This window comes from Schistocerca gregaria, chromosome 2 (genome assembly GCF_023897955.1).
Source record: "Schistocerca gregaria isolate iqSchGreg1 chromosome 2, iqSchGreg1.2, whole genome shotgun sequence".
Lineage (NCBI taxonomy): Eukaryota > Metazoa > Arthropoda > Insecta > Orthoptera > Acrididae > Schistocerca > Schistocerca gregaria.
The window spans coordinates 848105016-848124157 of record NC_064921.1 but is presented as its reverse complement, the minus strand read 5'-3'; the positions used below and the strand labels follow the sequence as shown (position 1 = coordinate 848124157).

At 43.3% G+C, this 19142-nt stretch overlaps 1 protein-coding gene across 1 annotated transcript in view; it reads right to left on the bottom strand.

Moving 5' to 3' along the window:
* Window positions 1-15152, bottom strand: part of LOC126335207 (cytochrome P450 6k1-like) — a 117752-nt gene extending 102600 nt beyond the window's left edge. Inside the window, exon 1 of the mRNA XM_049998219.1 lies at window positions 14450-15152. Within this exon, the coding sequence (XP_049854176.1) occupies window positions 14450-14775 (326 nt within the window). The 5' untranslated portion in view covers window positions 14776-15152. The remainder of the gene's footprint in view (window positions 1-14449) is intronic.
* Window positions 15153-19142: the final 3990 nt, after the last annotated feature.

Genomic DNA, 19142 nt, shown 5'->3' with positions numbered 1-19142 from the left:
CCCCAATAGGTTTTGGTCATACACAAAGCACACCAGTGGCAAGGTGCAATCAATACCTTCACTGCGCGGTAACAACTGTGAAGTCACTGATGACAGTACCGCTAAAGCAGAGATATTAAACATGGTTTCCCGAAACTCCTTCACCAAAGAAGACGAAGTAAATATTCCTGAATTCCAATCAAGAACAACTTTCAAGATGAGAAACGCAGAAGTAGATATCCTCGGTGTAACCAAGCAGCTTAAATCATTTAACAAAGGCAAGGCCTCCGGTCCAGATGGTATAACAGTCAGGTTCCTCTCAGAGTATGGTGATACAAAAGCTCCACATTTAGCAATTATACACAACCGCTCACTCATAGAAAGATCCGTACTTAGGAAAATGACTCAAGTCACAGCAATACCCAAAAAGGGAAGTAAGGGTAATCTGATGAATTACAGGCTCTTATCTCCGACGTAGATTTGCAGTAGGGTTTTGGAACATATACTGTATTCTAACACTGTGAAGTACCTGGAAGAAAACGATTTATTGACACATAGTCAGTAAGGATTCATAAAATATCGTTCTTGCGAAACACAACTAGCTCTTTATACTCATGAAGTAATAAGTGCTACCGAGAGTGGATGTCAAAATGGTTCAAATGGCTCAGAGCACTGTGGGACTTAGCATCTGTGGTCATCAGTCCCCTAGAACTTACAACTATTTAAACCTAACTAACCTAAGGACATCAGACACATCGATGCCCGAGGCACGATTCGCACCTGCGACCGTAGCGGTCGCACGGTTCCAAACTGCCTAGAACCGCTCGGCCACACCGGCCAGCAGTGGATGTCAAATTGATTCCATATTTTTAGACTTCGAGAAGGCTTTCGACACCGTTTCTCACAAGCGTCTTATAACCAAACTGCGTGGAATATCGTCTCAGTTCTGCGACTTGAATCGTGATTTCCTGTAAGAAAGGTACCAGTTCGTAGTAATAGACGGAAAGTCATTGAGTGAAACAGAAGTAATATCCGGCGTTTCCAAAGGAAGTGTTATAGGCCCTCTGTTGTTTCTGATCTATATTAACGACATAGGAGATAATCGGAGTAACCGTCTTAGATTGTTTGCGGATAATGCTGTCATTTACCGTATTGTAAAGTCATCAAATAAGCAAAAAGAACTGCAAAATGATTTAGATAAGGTATCTGCATAGTGCGCAAAGTGTAAATTGACCCCGAATAAAGAAAAGTGTCGATTACGCGATAAGTCACATAAGGAATTGCAATTACAAATAACCTCAATTGGAACGACCACATAGATAATGTTGTGGGTAGAGCAAACCAAAGACTGATTTTCTAAACATTCATGGTGGAGTCTGTTTGTTCTATATCGTCTCCCCCTACCACTTTCGCGCAACGACGTTCTGAGCGTGTTTTTTAGGGAATTGACTAGTTTGAACCTGGGACCTGTTGCTGGTAAGGAGACGCCAGACCACACATGACATGTAGAATTCAGAAGAGTTCAGTAGCGATGATATAACCAAATACTAAATGATCTCAGCGTCAGCTCCACTGCACTCCCTGTGAAAGAATCTTAATACTAACTAAATTTAGTGGAAGGGGTTCAAGGCTTTCCTATTTTTATTTAGCTAGTAAAATAACGTCGAAAAAGCAGTTAAGTTTACCATTGAAAATTTTATTCTACTCACAAAACATTGTTTATAAATTGCACTATTGATAAAAGGAAGCGTTTTAATACAGGATGGTAAAAACCAACTGCGTTCAACAAAAATGTGAACGAATATTCCCTGAATGGGTTTCCAAGTTCTACATTCGATCGAAGGATCACATCTATAATCTAGGTTTAAATTAAGTTTCACAAAAGTGCAAACTATCAAAATGGTCTACAGTGACCCTCAATTATCTTTAATTACTTATCTAACTTATCGTAAATTACAGTGGGTGATGTGGCTTCTCAGTAACTATATAACAGAGAAATCATCGCGTTTCAGATTTTTACTTCAATTGGCAAATGTGAACACCATGAGCTTTAATTTACGATCGACACTAGTATCACGCAAAAAAGGGGGTGTAACAGATGAGACTTCTGCAGTTCTGAGTGAAGCCTTATGCACTCAAAAATGCGGCATCGCGTGCGTTCATTACCTTGTTGGTGTTTAGGCAGCGTCAGGGCGGCGGGCAGCACAGCTCCGCTCACCTCGCCATCTCGGAAGCAACTCTCTCCTAACTTCTCCTTACTACATTTTACCGAAGTTGGTTTAAAAAACTATCTGGCTGTGTTTTCATCTGACCAATCAGGGTCTCAATGTTAACCTTAAGCTCCACCTACAAAAATGCTGTCTATCCAATGAGAAACGTTATACTTTTCGTGGTGGGGCAATGTTTTTAAAGTTTGCAACGTAACAGAGACGCGAAAAAGTCTCACGCTAAAACCTGCAGCTGTTGTGGTCCTTTTAGCGTTATCGTAAGATCTATACTGTTCTTCTGGAGGGCTCTAGCTTTTAACATGGGCTGGGGGGTGGCCCTAGACGTAACAGACACGCGAAAAAGTCTCACGCTAAAACGTGCGGGTGGTGAGGCCCTAGTGGTTAGCTGGCGACGTTCTGCTCTCGGCTTCTGTTCTCGTTTGTCCCCTCGGAACTGCGTCGGTCTCATGGTGGGAATGTACGACATGCATTTAGGCATTCTTGTGTTAGTCTGTGGTATTCCCCTTTCTCACTCGTTACTCGTATTACTTTGGTTAATTTAATGTCACGATTTATTCGGAGCAATGTGACATACTACTAGATTTGCTTAGTATGTCAGGGTTTTCATGGAAAGTGTTGGATTTGCCTGACACCTTACAATTTATTGGCAGAACACTTAGAAGGCGCAACAGGTCTACTAAAAAAACTGCTTACATCACGCTTGTGTGCCGTATTCTGGAGAATTGATGTGTTGCGTGGGACCCGCATCAGATGGGAGTGATGGATGACATCGAAAAGTACAAAGAAGGGCAGTTCGTTTTGTATTAACGCGAAATAGTGGAGATAGTGTCACAGACATGATACGTCAATTGGAGCGGCAATAATTAAAACAAAGGCGTTTTTCATTGCAATGGGATCTTCTCGTGAAATTTCAATCACCAGTTTTCTCCTCCGATTCCGAAAACATTCTGTTGGGGCCCATCTACATAAGGAGAAATAATCATCACGATAAAATAAGAGCAATCAGGGCTCGCACAGAAAAAAATAAGTGCTCGTTTTTCCCCCGCCGTTCGAGAGTGGAACAGTAGACAGCTTGAACGTGGTTCACTGAACCCTCTGCCAGGAGCTTTATGGTGAACAGCAGAGTAATCACGTAGATGTAGATGCAGGTGTAGATCACTTTGCGAGCTTCCTTCAGGCCGTCGCTCAGGTGTCCCGGAGTGCTAACTCTGTCATCCTCGTACGTATGTGCCACCATGCGATTTGTAGTTGACACTTTTGACTTTTTCAGAAGAAACTAACATTCGCTCAGTGAACGAAAGGCATAAAATGATATGGACTTAGATAACACACTCCAGGAAAAAATTAGTACACCTGTACAGATGACGTCGATTTTCATATGATGACCATATGCCAAAAATGGTTCAAATGGCTCTGAGCACTATAGGACTCAACTGCTGTGGTCATTAGTTCCCTAGAACTTAGAACTACTTAAACCTAACTAACCGAAGGACTTCACACACATCCATGCACGAGGCAGGATTCGAACCTGCGACCGTAGCAGTCGCACGGTTCCGGACTGCGCGCCTAGAACCGCGAGACCACCGCGGTCGGCACCATATGCCACCTAAGGGATGGTAGATGTACTGATAAACTGATAATGGTTTGAATGTCGTACGCCGACAGATAACCGGCATAGCTATGAGAGCGCCATCTTATAACATCCACGGTAATTAATCCTTTAAAAGATGATAATTATGTAAAACAGAGACAATATTCGTTTCACATTCTTTGTTAATCTATGTCATTCTTTTCTTTTGTTTTGTAGCCTTTTGCCGTCTTCTTCTGATGTACGTCGCCGACGCAAGACGCGAATCGATTTGAGGTCTGTTGAATGAAAAACATTTAATGAAAAATTATTGTACTTTGATGTTCATCTGCTGCTAAAAGCAAATAGAGCCAAAAGCGTTAAAACTATTTATGATTAATTATTGAAAATTTACTTCCACTTTTAATTATAATTTTCTATTAATTGTTTTATCGTAGCTGCAAGAAGCGCAACCATTGTTAGTTGCGATTATATAGCAACTTCATCTGTACTTCTAGTTGAAAATAGCATGGGTTTGTGTTAAACTAATTTGCAAAACAATTTAATAATTTTTTTATTGGTGGCATCAATTTAAATGATTAATTATTTATTGAGCAAAGGAAAACCTTTATTAAAAAAGGAATCCTCTATCTTTTGTTGGCCGCCATCTTAACTTTTATCACAGCGGCAAATTTAAATTACTTGAAACTGCAAACAGTATTCTGATGTCTAAGAAATAAATGTGCACCGGTGGTACTGAACTCTATTTATAAAAGAAAAAATTAATCGAATGAGACTGCATTTTCTAAGAACAGTGCTGATGGTATTTATTGTTGAACAAGATTTCATTGCTGATGTGTCAGGCCAAAATTGAACTACGCACGAATCACGTCAGTGTTGTGTGCGGGTGGTATTCTGTGGTTCCTTTTCATGATCAGTTTGCTAAGAATAATTAAATCCATCGAAGACAAAAATTATTAAACCTCTGATGTACGATCTGTAATTTTAGTGATATGAACACCACTTACAGTCAACATTATTACACTACGTCAGGAGGCATTCTTGTGCAATTTGAACAAAATAATTATCCGGGAAAAGTTGTAGTGTGAATAATGCATTATACATGGGTATAATATTGCCAGTCTCATTTACAAAATGAAAAAAAAGAGTGAATTCAAACCGCAGAATACCATAGAGTATCATATCATCCATATTCATTGCATTTGTCCATGTTGATGATACACAATAACCGCCACAATCTGTGCCCATCCTTCCTAACAGAGAATGCTCACAGTCAGAAGACTCAGTGGGGTAAAACGTGTAAAGCAAGCAGGCAACCATGCCACGGAGGCACACTCGTGCTTCCTACAGCCAACTGACTAAGTTTCAAAGCGGACAAGCTGTGGCCTTCCGAATGGCAGGATGGTCCTTTCGGAGAATTGCAACACACAACTCTAGTTCACCCTTGGTGTGTATGGAGGTGTACGAATCAGCGCTCGATAGGTGTAGAATGCTGTTGTACCCGTTTTCTGCCGTTCTTGCAACAGGAAGGTGATATGTTGTTCCAGCAATGCAGCCCACACACTGTCTGTGAAACTCGACGTGCTCTGTAAGAAATGCAGCAACTACCCTGGCCACCACAATCTTCGGACATGTCTACAATCGAGTATGTGTTGGATATGATTTGCCGAGAAGTGACTCGTATAACTTGTCAACCAACAACACCTACAGAACTACATGAACAAGTCGAACAGGCTTGGCATAACATACCATAGGACAGCATTCGACATCTGTACGATCACTGGATGATAGAGTAAACGCCTGCATTGGCACTGGTGAAGGCTACACCACGAACTAATGTCGGTGTTTCAGCTTGGGTCGATATCCGTTACGTTAGAAAAGCGTGCTCTATTGATCTGTAAACGTAAAAGTTTCACGTAAATCATGTGCACTGTTGTAGCAATAAACACTGAGTGAATTGGAACCTCTAAAGAGGCGTACCAATTTCTTTTTTTTTTCCGGTAGTACAACATTGGTGCGTAAAACGTAACGGTGATAGTAACATCCGCGTGATGTGTCACTACCAAGTAACATACACTAGTGGCCATTAAAATTGCTACACCACGATGATGACGTGCTACAGACGCGAAATTTAGCCGACAGGAAGAAGATGCTGTGATTTGCAAATGATTACATTTTCAGAGCATTCTCACAAGGTTGGCGCCGGTGTCGACACCTACAATGTGCTGACATGAGGAAAGTTTCCAACCGGTTTCTCGTACACAAACAGCAGCTGACCGGCGTTGCCTGGTGAAACGTTGTTGTGATGCCTCGCGTAAGGAGGAGAAATGCGTACCATCACGTTTCCGACTTTGATAAAGGTCGGATTGTAGCCTATCGCGATTGCGGTTTATCGTATCGTGACATTGCTGCTCGCGTTGGTCGAGATCCAATGACTGTTAGCACAATATGGAATGGGTGGGTTCAGGAGGGTAATACGGAACGCCGTGTTGAATCCCAACGGCCTCGTATCACTAGCAGTCGAGATGACAGGCATCTTGGCTGTGACGGATCGTGCAGCCGCGTCTCGATCCCTGAGTCAACAGATGGGGACGTTTGCAAGACAACAACCATCTGCACGAACAGAGCTGGAGACCATGGCTGCCGTTACCCTTGACACTGCATTTCAGACAGGAGTACCTGCCAAGGTGTACTCAACGACGAACCTCGGTGCACGAATGGCAAAACGTCATTTTTAGGATGAATCCAAGTTCTGTTTACAGCATCATGATGGTGGAATCCGTGTTTGGCGACATCGTGGTGAACGCACATTGGAAGCGTGTATTCGTCATCGCCATACTGGCGTATCACCCGGCGTGATGGTATGGGGTGCCATTGGTTACACGTCTCGGTCACCTCTTGTTCACACTGACGGCACTTTGAACAGTGGAACAGTGGATGTGTTACGCCCCATTGCTCTACCCTTCACTCGATTCCTGCGAAACCCTGTATTTCCGCAGGATAATGCAGTACCACATGTTACAGGTCCTGTACGCGCCTTTCTGGATACAGAAAATGACCGACTGCTGCCCAGGCCAGCACATTCTCCAGATCTCTCACCAGTTGAAAACGTCTGGTCAATGGTTCCCGAGCATCTGGCTCGTCACAATACGCCCTTCACTACTCTTGATGAAGTGTGGTATCGTGTTGAAGCTGCATGGGCAGTGGGCAGCTGTACCTGCACACGTCATCCAAGCACTGTTTGACTCAGTGCCCAGGCGTATCAAGGCCGTTATTACGGCCAGACGTGGTTGTTTTGGGTACTGATTTCTCAGGGTATTTGCGCCAAAATAGGGTGACAATGTAATCACATTTCAGTTCTAGTATAATATATTTGTCCAATGAATACCCGTTTTCTTCTTGGTGTAGCTATTTTAATTGCCAGTAGAGTAGCTCCATGAAACTTGGATCACACAAAGAAAGAACTACTATCTACATCTACATGACTACTCTGCAATTCACATTTAAGTGCTTCGCAGAGGGTTCATCGAACCGCAATCATACTATCTCTCTACTATTCCACTCCCGAACAGCGAGCGGGAAAAACGAACACCTAAACCTTTCTGTTCGAGCTCTGATTTATCTTATTTTATTTTGATGATCATTCCTACCTATGTAGGTTGGGCGCAACAAAATATTTTCGCATTCGGAAGAGAAAGTTGGTGACTGAAATTTCGTAAAAAGGTCTCGCCGCGACGATAAACATCTTTGCTGTAATGACTTCCATCCCAACTCGTGTATCATATCTGCCACACTCTCTCCCCTATAACGTTATAATACAAAACGAGCTGCCCTTTTTTGCACCCTTTCGATGTCCTCCGTCAATCCCACCTGGTAAGGATCCCACACCCCGCAGCAATATTCTAACAGAGGACGATTGAGTGTAGTGTAAGCTGTCTCTTTAGTGGACTTGTTGCATCTTCTAAGTGTCCTGCCAATGAAACGCAACCTTAGGCTCGCCTTCCCGACAATATTATCTATGTGGTCCTTCCAACTGAAGTTGTTCGTAATTTTAACACCCAGGTACTTAGTTGAATTGACAGCCTTGAGAATTGTACTATTTATCGAGTAATCGAATTCCAACGGATTTCTTTTGGAACTCATGTGGATCATCTCACACTTTTCGTTATTTAGCGTCAACTGCCACCTGACACACCATACAGCAATCTTTTCTAAATCGCTTTGCAGCTGATACTGGTCTTCGGATCACCTTACTAGACGGTAAATTACAGCATCAGCTGCGAACAATCTAAGAGAACTGCTCAGATTGTCACCCAGGTCATTTATATAGGTCAGGAGCAGCAGAGGTCCCAGGACGCTTCCCTGGGGAACACCTGATATCACTTCAGTTTTACTCGATGATTTGCCGTCTATTACTACGAACTGCGACCTTCCTGACAGGGAATCACGAATCCAGTCGCACAACTGAGACGATACCCCATAGGTCCGCAGCTTGATTGGAAGTCGCTTGTGAGGAATGGTGTCAAAAGCTTTCCGGAAATCTAGAAATACGGAATCAACTTGAGATCCCCTGTCGATAGCGGCCATTACTTCGTGCGAATAAACAGCTAGCTGCGTTGCACAAGAGCGATGTTTTCTGAAACCATGCTGATTACGTATCAATAGATTGTTCCCTTCGAGGTGACTCATAATGTTTGAATGCAGTATATGCTCCAAAACCCTACTGCAAACCGACGTCAATGATATAGGTCTGTAGTTAAATGGATTACTCCTACTACCCTTCTTGAACACTGGTGCGACCTGCGCAATTTTCCAATCTGTAGGTACAGATCTATCGGTGAGTCCCCTGTACATTTCAAAAGGCGGGACATATCCCTTAATAGGATGTATGAGCACCACCGGCAGCAATACGTGTCCAGCAACGTGCTCTCACTGTGACCCCAAGTTTGTTAACGAGCTTTAGTGTTAGAGGTTCCATTCCTCCACCGGCGGGGTTGACAACCGTTGGGATATCGCTTCCGCACGTGAACGTGCTGCGATATGTCTCCCCAACGCATCCCATACGTGTTAGATAAGATTTAAGTCGGGGGGACGGGCGCGCGAGTCCATTCGCCGAATTTCCCTCGTTTCAGGAGCTCCTCTAACTGCGCTATTCGATGCAGTCCTACATTGTCACGCGAAAAAATGAAATCAGGGCCGAATGCTCCCCGGAAAGATGCACATGGGGAAGGAGTACAGCAGGAATGCACAGACCGCGGCACGCGGGCCACGTGATCTGATGGCGGCCCGCCCTTAGAGTTCGGTCATGTAACTTTTTCTTTTTTTACTCATCTTCATTTAGGATCAAAAAATATGGAGCTGACCTTTACACGGTGTGTTTCGGTAAGAGCGTGCAAAAAAAATAACAGGACATAGAGAATGCTCCAGTGAACAACTTGAGGTAAGGAACATGGGATCATAGATGCCAGCTTAAGGAGATATGGAAGTAAACGTGCCTACCACCTTGTCTAACATTACTGTTTTCCAGCTCATTTACAACTAAAAGGACTACAAGTTCATAAGTACTGCGCTGTTTATTTACCGGGTGATCAAAAAGTCAGTATAAATTTGAAAACTGAATAAATCATGGAATAATGTAGATAGAGAGGTAAAAATTGACACACGTGCTTGGAATGACATGGGGTTTTATTAGAACCAAAAAATACAAACGTTCAAAAAATGTCCGACAGATGGCGCTTCATCTGATCAGAATAGCAATAATAAGCATAATAAAGTAAGAAAAAGCAAAGATGATGTTCTTTACAGGAAATGCTCAATATGTCCACCATCGTTTCTCAACAACAGCTGTAGTCGAGGAATAATGTAGTGAACAGCACTGTAAAGCGTATCCGGTGTTATGGTGAGGCACTGGCGTCGGATGTTGTCTTTCAGCATCTCTAGAGATGTCGGTCGATCACGATACACTTGCGACTTCAAGTTACCGCAAAGCCAATAATCGCACGGACTGAGGTCTGGGGACCTGGGAGGCCAAGCACGACGAAAGTGGCGACTGAGCACACGATCATCACCAAACGACTCGTGCAAGAGATATTTCACTCGTATAGCAACATGGGGTGTTTTTTTTTGTTCTAATAAAACCCCATGTCATTCCAAGCATGTGTGTCAATTTTTACCTCTCTATCTACATTATTCCATGGTTTATTAAGTTTTCAAATTTATACTGACTTTTTGATAATCCGGTACATGTACTTTCTTTATTTCCTTTAAGGAAACAAGGAGAAGGAGCCTTGTTACTAGGAAGTGATGATGCAGGTTTTCTTTACACTACTCTGTTGTATCGTATTTACACTGTCCTAGGGAAGAAAGTGCTATGAATCAACGACAGAACCATTCAGAGATGTAGAGTACAATACGATGGAGCAGTGCCGGTACAGTTTCGCAGAACTCATTGACATGCACCTTGTATATGAGGAAGTAAGTTGCAGTGCTCTTGCCATTGAAAGGTTTTACAGGGAACGATTTCTCTCGATCGACGAATGCGGGAGGCTGGTTCATTGGACAGAAGAAACGAGGGACCTGGCGTCATGAGGACCACTCGCACACCCGATTTTGAAGAGGAGGTGCTGGGCGTATTGCAGCGGATCCCACAACAAGAACTCGTCGTATTGCACGTGAAATGGTCGCTGCACATTCTAGCGTGTGGTGAGTACTCCACGAACAACAATTACACCCACATCACCCACAACGAGTGCCTGACTTTGCACCAAGTGTCGCACTAGGTCAGTTTTTGATCGTGATGGTATCTCGAACAGCAGGAGTAGCCATGTATGGAATGAGGTAAACCCTCGCGCTGTAGCAGAGGCACACCATCATTTTTCTGTGAATATCTGAGCCGGCATTGTAGGCGACAATCTCATTGTACCATATTTTCTACCTGGACTTCTGAATGGTCACTTCTTCTTGAGATTCCTACAAAGAGTTCCACATGAGTTGGCTGTTCGTGAGAGGATGTGGGTACAACATGACGGTGCACCGTCTCATTTCAGTGTGGATGTCCGCAACCATCTCAATGCTGTATTTCCGGGAACTGTATTGGAAGGGGAGATCCTGTTCCATGGCCTTTGAGTTCACCTGATCTGAATCGCCTTGATTATTTCCTATGGGGATACTTACAGTCTCTTGTGTATGAGATCCCAGTGGATACGGAGATGGAATAAGTTACCAGAACTGTAGCTGCCTGTGATGTGCTGCGAAATACGCCAGTGATATTTGTCAGGGTGCGTCAGACCCTTGTTCGCAGATGCCATGCTTGCATTGAGGTTGATGGCCGTCAGTTGCAGCACATTTTGTAAGATACAGTACAAATGGTACGTTCCTTGAGTCAATGGTGGTATTTGTAGTTAATTGTAACAAATGTAAATAAAAAAGTGTACAGTAATGTGAATTGATTCCTACTATCTCGCTAAGCTGGTTTCTCCGACCCCAGGCTCCATACTTCAAATTCTTCAGTGGAGCATCCTCTATGTCCTGTTAAATTTTTACACGCTGTTAAGGAAGCATTCTGTGAAACTTAGTTGTTTTGTGTCCAATCTGGCAAGCACTAGGGTAGGGAAGACCCCAATTCGGAATAATGAATTCTCCCGTACCATGTTATTGTTGAACTTGCAATTCTTACGTAGTTACAGCGAGGGGTTTTCGGTCCGCGGTACTAGCAAGTCTGAAGACCTCCTCGAGCACATTGTTACAATTATAATGACTAGAGTGTGCGCTGTGTTCTAAATTTGAAGGTTAGTCAGCACTTTGCAACGTTATGCGCCCCGCCCACGCCATAACAGTTGGACCACGAAAGCATTCATGTTGTAAAATCTGGACTTACCATGCTAAACTGTCAAACAATATCGTTTTAGTGGTGCACGTCTTTCGGTGTGGGGAGGCATCATATTGAGTGGGTGTACTGACTCAACGATCAACGTTATTGTGACACTGTACTCCTTTCCCATGTTCTCAGGGGTGAATTCGGCACAGAGTGCATCTTTATTGAAAGCAAGTTTCTTTAACAATTTTCATCGAGCTATGTTACTTGGCAGTACGCGTCATGCAAAACTTACTTTCGTCCTTAAGTTTTGCACAGTACACAGTGCACTTCTTTAAATGCTATGCAGAAAAATGTGCAATATTCACATGGTTTTATTATTTGCAGCAGAATGGTGAAAAGTGAATCCAAGTTGAAAAGTTTTCACCATTTTGTACAGTAGTTGCTCAGAGTAGTTGAGAACTTTTATCTGTAATATGGTATTGATTCGTAAACGTCTCACAATTGTTTCTTGTTTTATCACTCAGCGCTCTGTGAAATATGCACTGACGTTCATCGAGGATCTGGCTTCGGCTATGATGGACCCACGAAAATGATAAATTAAACACATAAAACTGAGACGAGAAGGAGACCTAACTGCCAAAATTGACGGGTGCGTCAGTGAAGGTGAACGACTTGTCGGACGACGTGATAAGAGGAAAAAAGGAGTCTATGTGGAAGACATAAGGATCCAGTGTTAAAGTTTAGCAGATTTCTGGAAGACTTGCAAAGAAATAATGATGAAAGAACAGATAACATTCCTTCGGAATTTCCAAAGTCATTGGGGGGAAGTGCCGAGTAAAGTTGGTTTTTGGAGTCTATGAGACTGTAAATATACCATCCAAGTTTCGGAAAAGTATCATATACACAATACCGAGCATAGCAAGCGGACATAAGTGCGAAAACTGCCGTACAACGAACTTAAAAGCTCATGTATGTTAGCTGCTGACATTAGTAATGTATAGAAAAATAGAAAATAAAATTGAGGGTGTTACCTAACAATTAGTTTTGCTTTAAGAAAGGTAAAGGCACCAGAGAGGCAGTTCTCACTTTGCGTCTGATAATGAAAGCAAGACTGAAGAAAAATCAAGATACGTTCATAGGATTTGTCGATCTTGAAAAAGAGTTCGACAGTGCAGTGTGAAATGGTGTAAGATGTTCGAAGTTATGAGAAAAATAGGAATAAACTGCAGAGAAAGACGGGTCATACACAACATGTATACACAATACGTACAAGAACCAAGAAGAAACAATGCGGCTGGAAGACCAAAAACGAAGCACGCGTATTAAAAAGGGTGTATGACAGGCTGCAGCTTTCGCTGCTACTGTTCAGTCTACACATCGAAGTAGCAATGACGGAAATAAAAGGGTGATTCAAAAGTGAGATTAAAAGGCAGACCGAAAGGATATCAATTATAAGATTCGTTGATGGCAATGCTACCGTCAGTGAAAGTGAAGAAGAATTGGTTCAAATGGCTCTGATCACGATGCGACTTAACTTCTGAGGTCATCAGTCGCCTAGAAATTAGAACTAATTAAACCTAACTAAGGACATCACACACACCCATGCCCGAGGCAGGATTCGAACCTGCGACCGTACGGTCGCCCAGTTCCAGACTGTAGCCCCTAGAACCGCACGGCCACTCCGGCTGGCGAAGAAGACTTAATGAATATACTAAATGGAATGAACAGCTTAATGACTGTAGAGTACGGATTGAGAGTAAACTGGAAAAAGACAAAAGTAATGAGGAGTAGCTGAAATGAGACCAGCGATGAACTTAACATCAACTGGGAGCCTCGAAGTAGACGAAGTTAAGGAATTCAGCTATCTTGGATGAGACGAATCAAAGAGGACAAGAAAGCAGGTTTGCACAGGCAAAGAGAACATTCCCAGTCAAAAGAAGTCTTCTGTTATCCAATATAGGCCTTAATCCGCTGAAAACATTTTTGAGTATTTAAGTTAGGAGCATAGTATTGTGTAGTATTTAATCTAGGATTGGAGGAAAACCGGAAAATCTATTCTGGTCTCTATTGCTGTCTTTTCCTTCACGTTTTTTCATGCCCAATCTCCTAGTTATTTAAAACGGTCTACTTCAGATATTGTGTTGTTACATTTTTTGAGCCTTTGAGGTACATTACTGATGTGTATTTTTTCTTTTTTTCAAATTACCTTGCAATACTACCGGAAAAGAAGAGAAACGAATCGAAGCGTTTGAGATGTGGTGTCCGCATCTCGTGGTCGTGCGGCAGCGTTCTCACTTCCCGGGCCCGGGTTCTCGGGTTCGATTTCCGGCGGGGTCAGGGATTTTCTCTGCCTCGTGATGACTGGGTGTTGTGTGATGTCCTTAGGTTAGGTAGGGTTAAGTAGTTCTAAGTTCTAGGGGACTGATGACCATAGATGTTAAGTCCCATAGTGCTCAGGGCCATTTGAACCATTTTTTTGAGATGTGGTTTTACGGAAGGCTGTTGAAAGTTAACTGAGCAGAAAAGGAATGAAGAGGATCTCCGCAGAATCGGCGAAGAAAGGAACTTGTTGAAAACACTGACAAGAAGAAGCGACTTGATGACGGGACGTGTGTTAAGACATCAGCATATTACTTAGATGGTACGAGAGAGAGCTATAGAAATTAAAAATTGCAAGGGAAGACAGTGATATTAAGGAGGAGACAGAAAAGACTGGAGGTCTGCTACTATCGATACTATTGGCAACCAGACTACTGCCAACCAATTCAGTAAAGGAGGAGTAGGAAAGTAACGTTTATGTTGTCTGAACGTGATGTGCAGAAGTAAAATTTTACTCACCTGTCGCTGAAATGCGAGAAATCAGTAACGAGAATTCGGTTGATGAGGCTGACATCTCTCAAGATAATACACGGCGTCATCATCATGTAAAATCCCCCAAAAGGCTTTCCGTCCAGATGGTGGTACAGCGTCTGCAGCATAGCGCAGAACGACTCTGTGGCGAAGAGAACACGACGGGTGTCACCGAAGAACAGCTCGGGGCGCGTGCCCGGCACTCCGAGTCTCTTCCAGTAGTTGTTCACAGACCAGAGGTACGCGTAAGACAGGGCAGCGACGGCGGCTACAAGCGCCAAACTCAACCAAGTAACAATTACAGCACTAAACATTCTCGTGCTGAATGTTTTTTTTTCGTCACACTGCACTGGATCTCGAATTTAGGATGTCACACGCTACCGGCGAGGTGAAATTATTTGTCCGTCACACGCGACTTCTGACAAAGCCTGGCTGTCACTGTTGTGCATGATGTTATGCCTCCGTGAAGCTGTTCGTAACGAAAGTTTTGTTATACTGAATGAAGTACGGGGACGTCCCGGAAAGTTCTCGTAGTACAATGCGCTCAGTAGCTTCCCAACGCGACCACTCTCCATGTACGAGTCAGCGACACTGTTCGACTCAGGAAGTGTGAATTACGTACAGCGCACAGCAGCTCGCTGGGTAGTCGGCACGCATGTCCACCAGCCAACTGCTCGCCTCCTTGACAAGTGTCGGCTACTTGCGCCTATTTACTCGATGCTATGACGCACGCGAGAGACGGCGCAGTCCCAGTCTGGACGACCTTGTGTAGTCGCTTAACGAGCACCGACGTAGGACGTTATCAAGGATCTTTGAAATCATATGGTTGGAAAGAACACGCTCGTAGGGACTTTGGAAAAAGTGTAATTGAAGCTTACGCGCGAATAGCGCTTTATATTATGAACTCACACTCAATGACGTATCTCGGCCGGCCGCTGTGACCGAGCGTTTCTAAGCGCTTCCGTCCGGAACCGCGCTGCTACGGTCGCAGGGTTCGAATCCTGCCTCGGGCATGGATGTGTGTGATGTTCTTAGGTTCTTTAGGTTTAAGTAGTTCTAAGTTCTAGGGGACTGATGACCTCAGAAGTTAAGTCCCATAGTGCTTTAGAGCCATTTTTTTTGACATATCTCGAGCAGAATGACCTCCACGACAAACAGCGTGGATTCCGGAAAAAACATCGATCACGTGAAACCCAACTCGCACTTTTCTCACATGATCTCCTAAGAGTTATGGATCGAGGCAGTCATGTAGATGCGGTTTTTCTCGATTTCCGAAAAGCATTTAGCTCACAAGAGGAGGCAACGACGTTGCGATCGTGGATTTACTTCAAATTTGGTACAATTTTAGCAAGTCATTAAAACAACATAATGTCGAAGTAGTAAGGTACACTACTCTGAAGAAAATCGAAAGAGAAGTTCTCGTGTTTAGTATGTACTGTAACTCATGTAACTGTGCGAAGGTGTCTGCCCGAGGAAGTGACTGTAGCCAAAGCCGGCACACTAGCTCAGCGTGTTCTGTCACAGGATTAGCTGCCTTGTGTCATAAGGAAAAAAAAAAAAGAGTGAACAGATCAACGAAGAATCTGAAGGGATGTCATAGGACGTCCGCCCCAAACAAATACGACCCCTGACGAACAAAATAAGATAAGAAAAGCTTGCTCGGTCAGAGGGTTAGGTGCCCTCTGCAGTAAAAGAACTCAGTAAATGGGTCAACGACGAACCTGAACGAGTGTCATGGAACGTCTGCGAAGTCCACCCCGCTCAAATGCAACAGAAAATAACGAACAAAATGAGATTTAAAGAAAAGAAAGAACGTGGTTAATGTTCGAACTCAACAAGAGGATTTTGGAGGAGGCAAGGGTTACAATCCTGGCTACGCTTATTTTTTAAACTGTATTTTTTTCATCACGGGTCACATTATTTAATTTATATGGCATTTGAGAGGCAATATGTAGAAAAAACGAGCATTTTCATGAAGTCGTAGTGAATTTCATATGTTATTTGACTGTTTACTAATTCCAGCTAAATTAACGAGATTCATATATTATTTGACTGAATACTATTTCCAGTTATATTTTCAAGGACGAGGGATAGGTTTGGAAAGCTCAAGTCAAATCTCGATAAATAGTTGTGCTATTGACGTTATTTACGATCAGTAAAACAGTAAGTCACAATGTGCCAGACTAAGAGAGTAATGTAGAATTACTCGTAGGATGTGACCTCGACATCACACGTTGCACGACGGTATTTGTCATACAGACATAGAAAACATAAACTGAAACTTCATGCAAATGCACATGGTGTTTTTCATTATACGCTGAAGCGCCAAAGAAACTGGTTTAGGTATGCGTATTCAAATACAGAGGTATGTAAACAGGCAGAATACGGCGCTGCGGTCGGCAACACCTACACAGTGTGGTCCATTGATAGTGACCCGGCCAAATATCTCACGAAATAAGCATCAAACGAAAAAACTACAAAGAACGAAACTCGTCTAGCTTGAAGGGGGAAACCAAGAGGGAAACCAGATGGCGCTATGGTTGGCCCGCTACGTAGCGCTGCCATAGGTCAAACGGATAAACTGAGTTTTTTTTAAAAATAGAAAGCCCCAATTTTTATTACAATTTCGTGTAGTATGTAAAGAAATATGAATGTTTTTGTTGGACCACTTTTTTGCTTTGTGATAGATGGCGCTGTAATAGTCACAAACGTATACGTACGTGGTATCACGTAACATTCCGTCAGTGCGGACGGTATTTGCTTCGTGATACATTACCCGTGTTAAAATGGGCCGTTTACCAATTGCGGAAAAGGTCGATATCGTGTTGATGTATGGATATTGTGATCAAAATGCCCAACGGGCGTGTGCTATGTATGCTGCTCGGTATCCTGGACGACATCATCCAAGTGTCCGGAGCGTTCGCCAGATAGTTACGTCATTTAAGGTAACAGGAAGTGTTCAGCCACATGTGAAACGTCAACAACGACCTCCAACAAATGATGATGCCCAAGTAGGTGTTTTAGCTGCTGTCACGGATAATCCGCACATCAGTAGCAGACGAATTGCGCGAGAATCGGGTATCTCAAAAACGTCGGTGTTGAGAATGCTACATCAACATCGGTTGCACCAGTACCATATTTCTATGCACCAGGGATTGCATGGCGACTACTTTGAACGTCGTGTACAGTTCTGCCACTAGGCACGAGAGAAATTACGGCACGATGACAGATTTTTTGCACGCGCTCTATTTAGCGACGAATCGTCTTTCACCAACAGCGGTAACGTAAACCGGCATAATATGCACTATCGGGCAACGGAAAATCCACGATGGCTGCGACAAGTGGAACATCAGCGACCTTGGCGGGTTAATGTATTGTGCGGCATTATGGGAGGAAGGATAATTGGCCTCCATTTTATCGATGGCAATCTAAATGGTGCAATGTACGCTGATTTCCTACGTAATGTTCTACCGATGTTACTACAAGATATTTCACTGTATGACAGAATGGCGATGTACTTCCAACATGATGGATGTCCGGCTCATAGCACGAGTGCAGTGAGGGCGGTACTGAATAGAATATGTCATGACAGATGGATTGGTCGTCGAAGCACCACACCATGGCCCGCACGTTTACCGGATCTGACGTCCCCGGATTTCTTTCTGGGAGGAAAGTTGAAAGATATTTGCTATCGTGATCCACCGACAACGCCTGACAACATGCGTCAGCGCATTGTCAGTGGTTCAAATGGTTCAAATGACTCTGAGCACTATGGGTCTTAACTTCTGTGGTCATCAGTCCCCTAGAACTTAGAACTACTTAAACCTAATTAACCTAAGGACATCACACACATCCATGCCCGAGGCAGGATTCGAACCTGCGACATTGTCAATGCATGTGCGAACATTACGGAAGGCGAACTACTCGCTGTTGAAAGGAATGTTGTTACACGTATTGCCAAATGCATTGTGGTTGACGGACATCATTTTGAGCATTTATTGCGTTAATGTGGTATTTACAGGTAATCACGCTGTAACAGCATGCGTTCTCAGAAATGATAAGTTCACAAAGGTACATGTATCACATCGTAACAACCGAAGTAAGATGTTCAAACGTACCTGCGTTCTGTATTGTAATTTAAGAAACCTACCTGTTACCAACTGTTCGTCTAAAATTGTGAGCCATATGTTTGTGACCATTACAGCGCCACCCACCACAAAGCGAAAAAAGTGGTGCAACTAAAACATTCATATTTCTTTACGTACTATACGAATATGTAATAAAAAATGGGAGTTCCTATTTAAATAAATGCAGTTGATATCCGTTTGACCTATGGCAGTGCCATCTAGCGGGCCAACCATAACGCCATCTGGTTTTCCCCTGCAAGCTAGACAAGTTTCGTACATTGTAGTTTTTTCGTTTGACGCTTATTTCGTGAGATATTTGGCCCGGTCACGATCAATGGAACACCCTGTATAAGACAGTGTCGGCCCAGTTGTTAGATCGGTTACTGCTTCTTCAATGGCAGATCGTCAAGAGAGTGAACGTGGTGTTGTAGTCGGCGCACGAGTGATGTGACACAGCATCTCCGACGTAACGATGAAGTGAGGAGTATCAGGAATTCGATAAAACATCAAATCTCCGACATCGCTCCGCCCGGAAAAAGACCCTCAAGTACGGA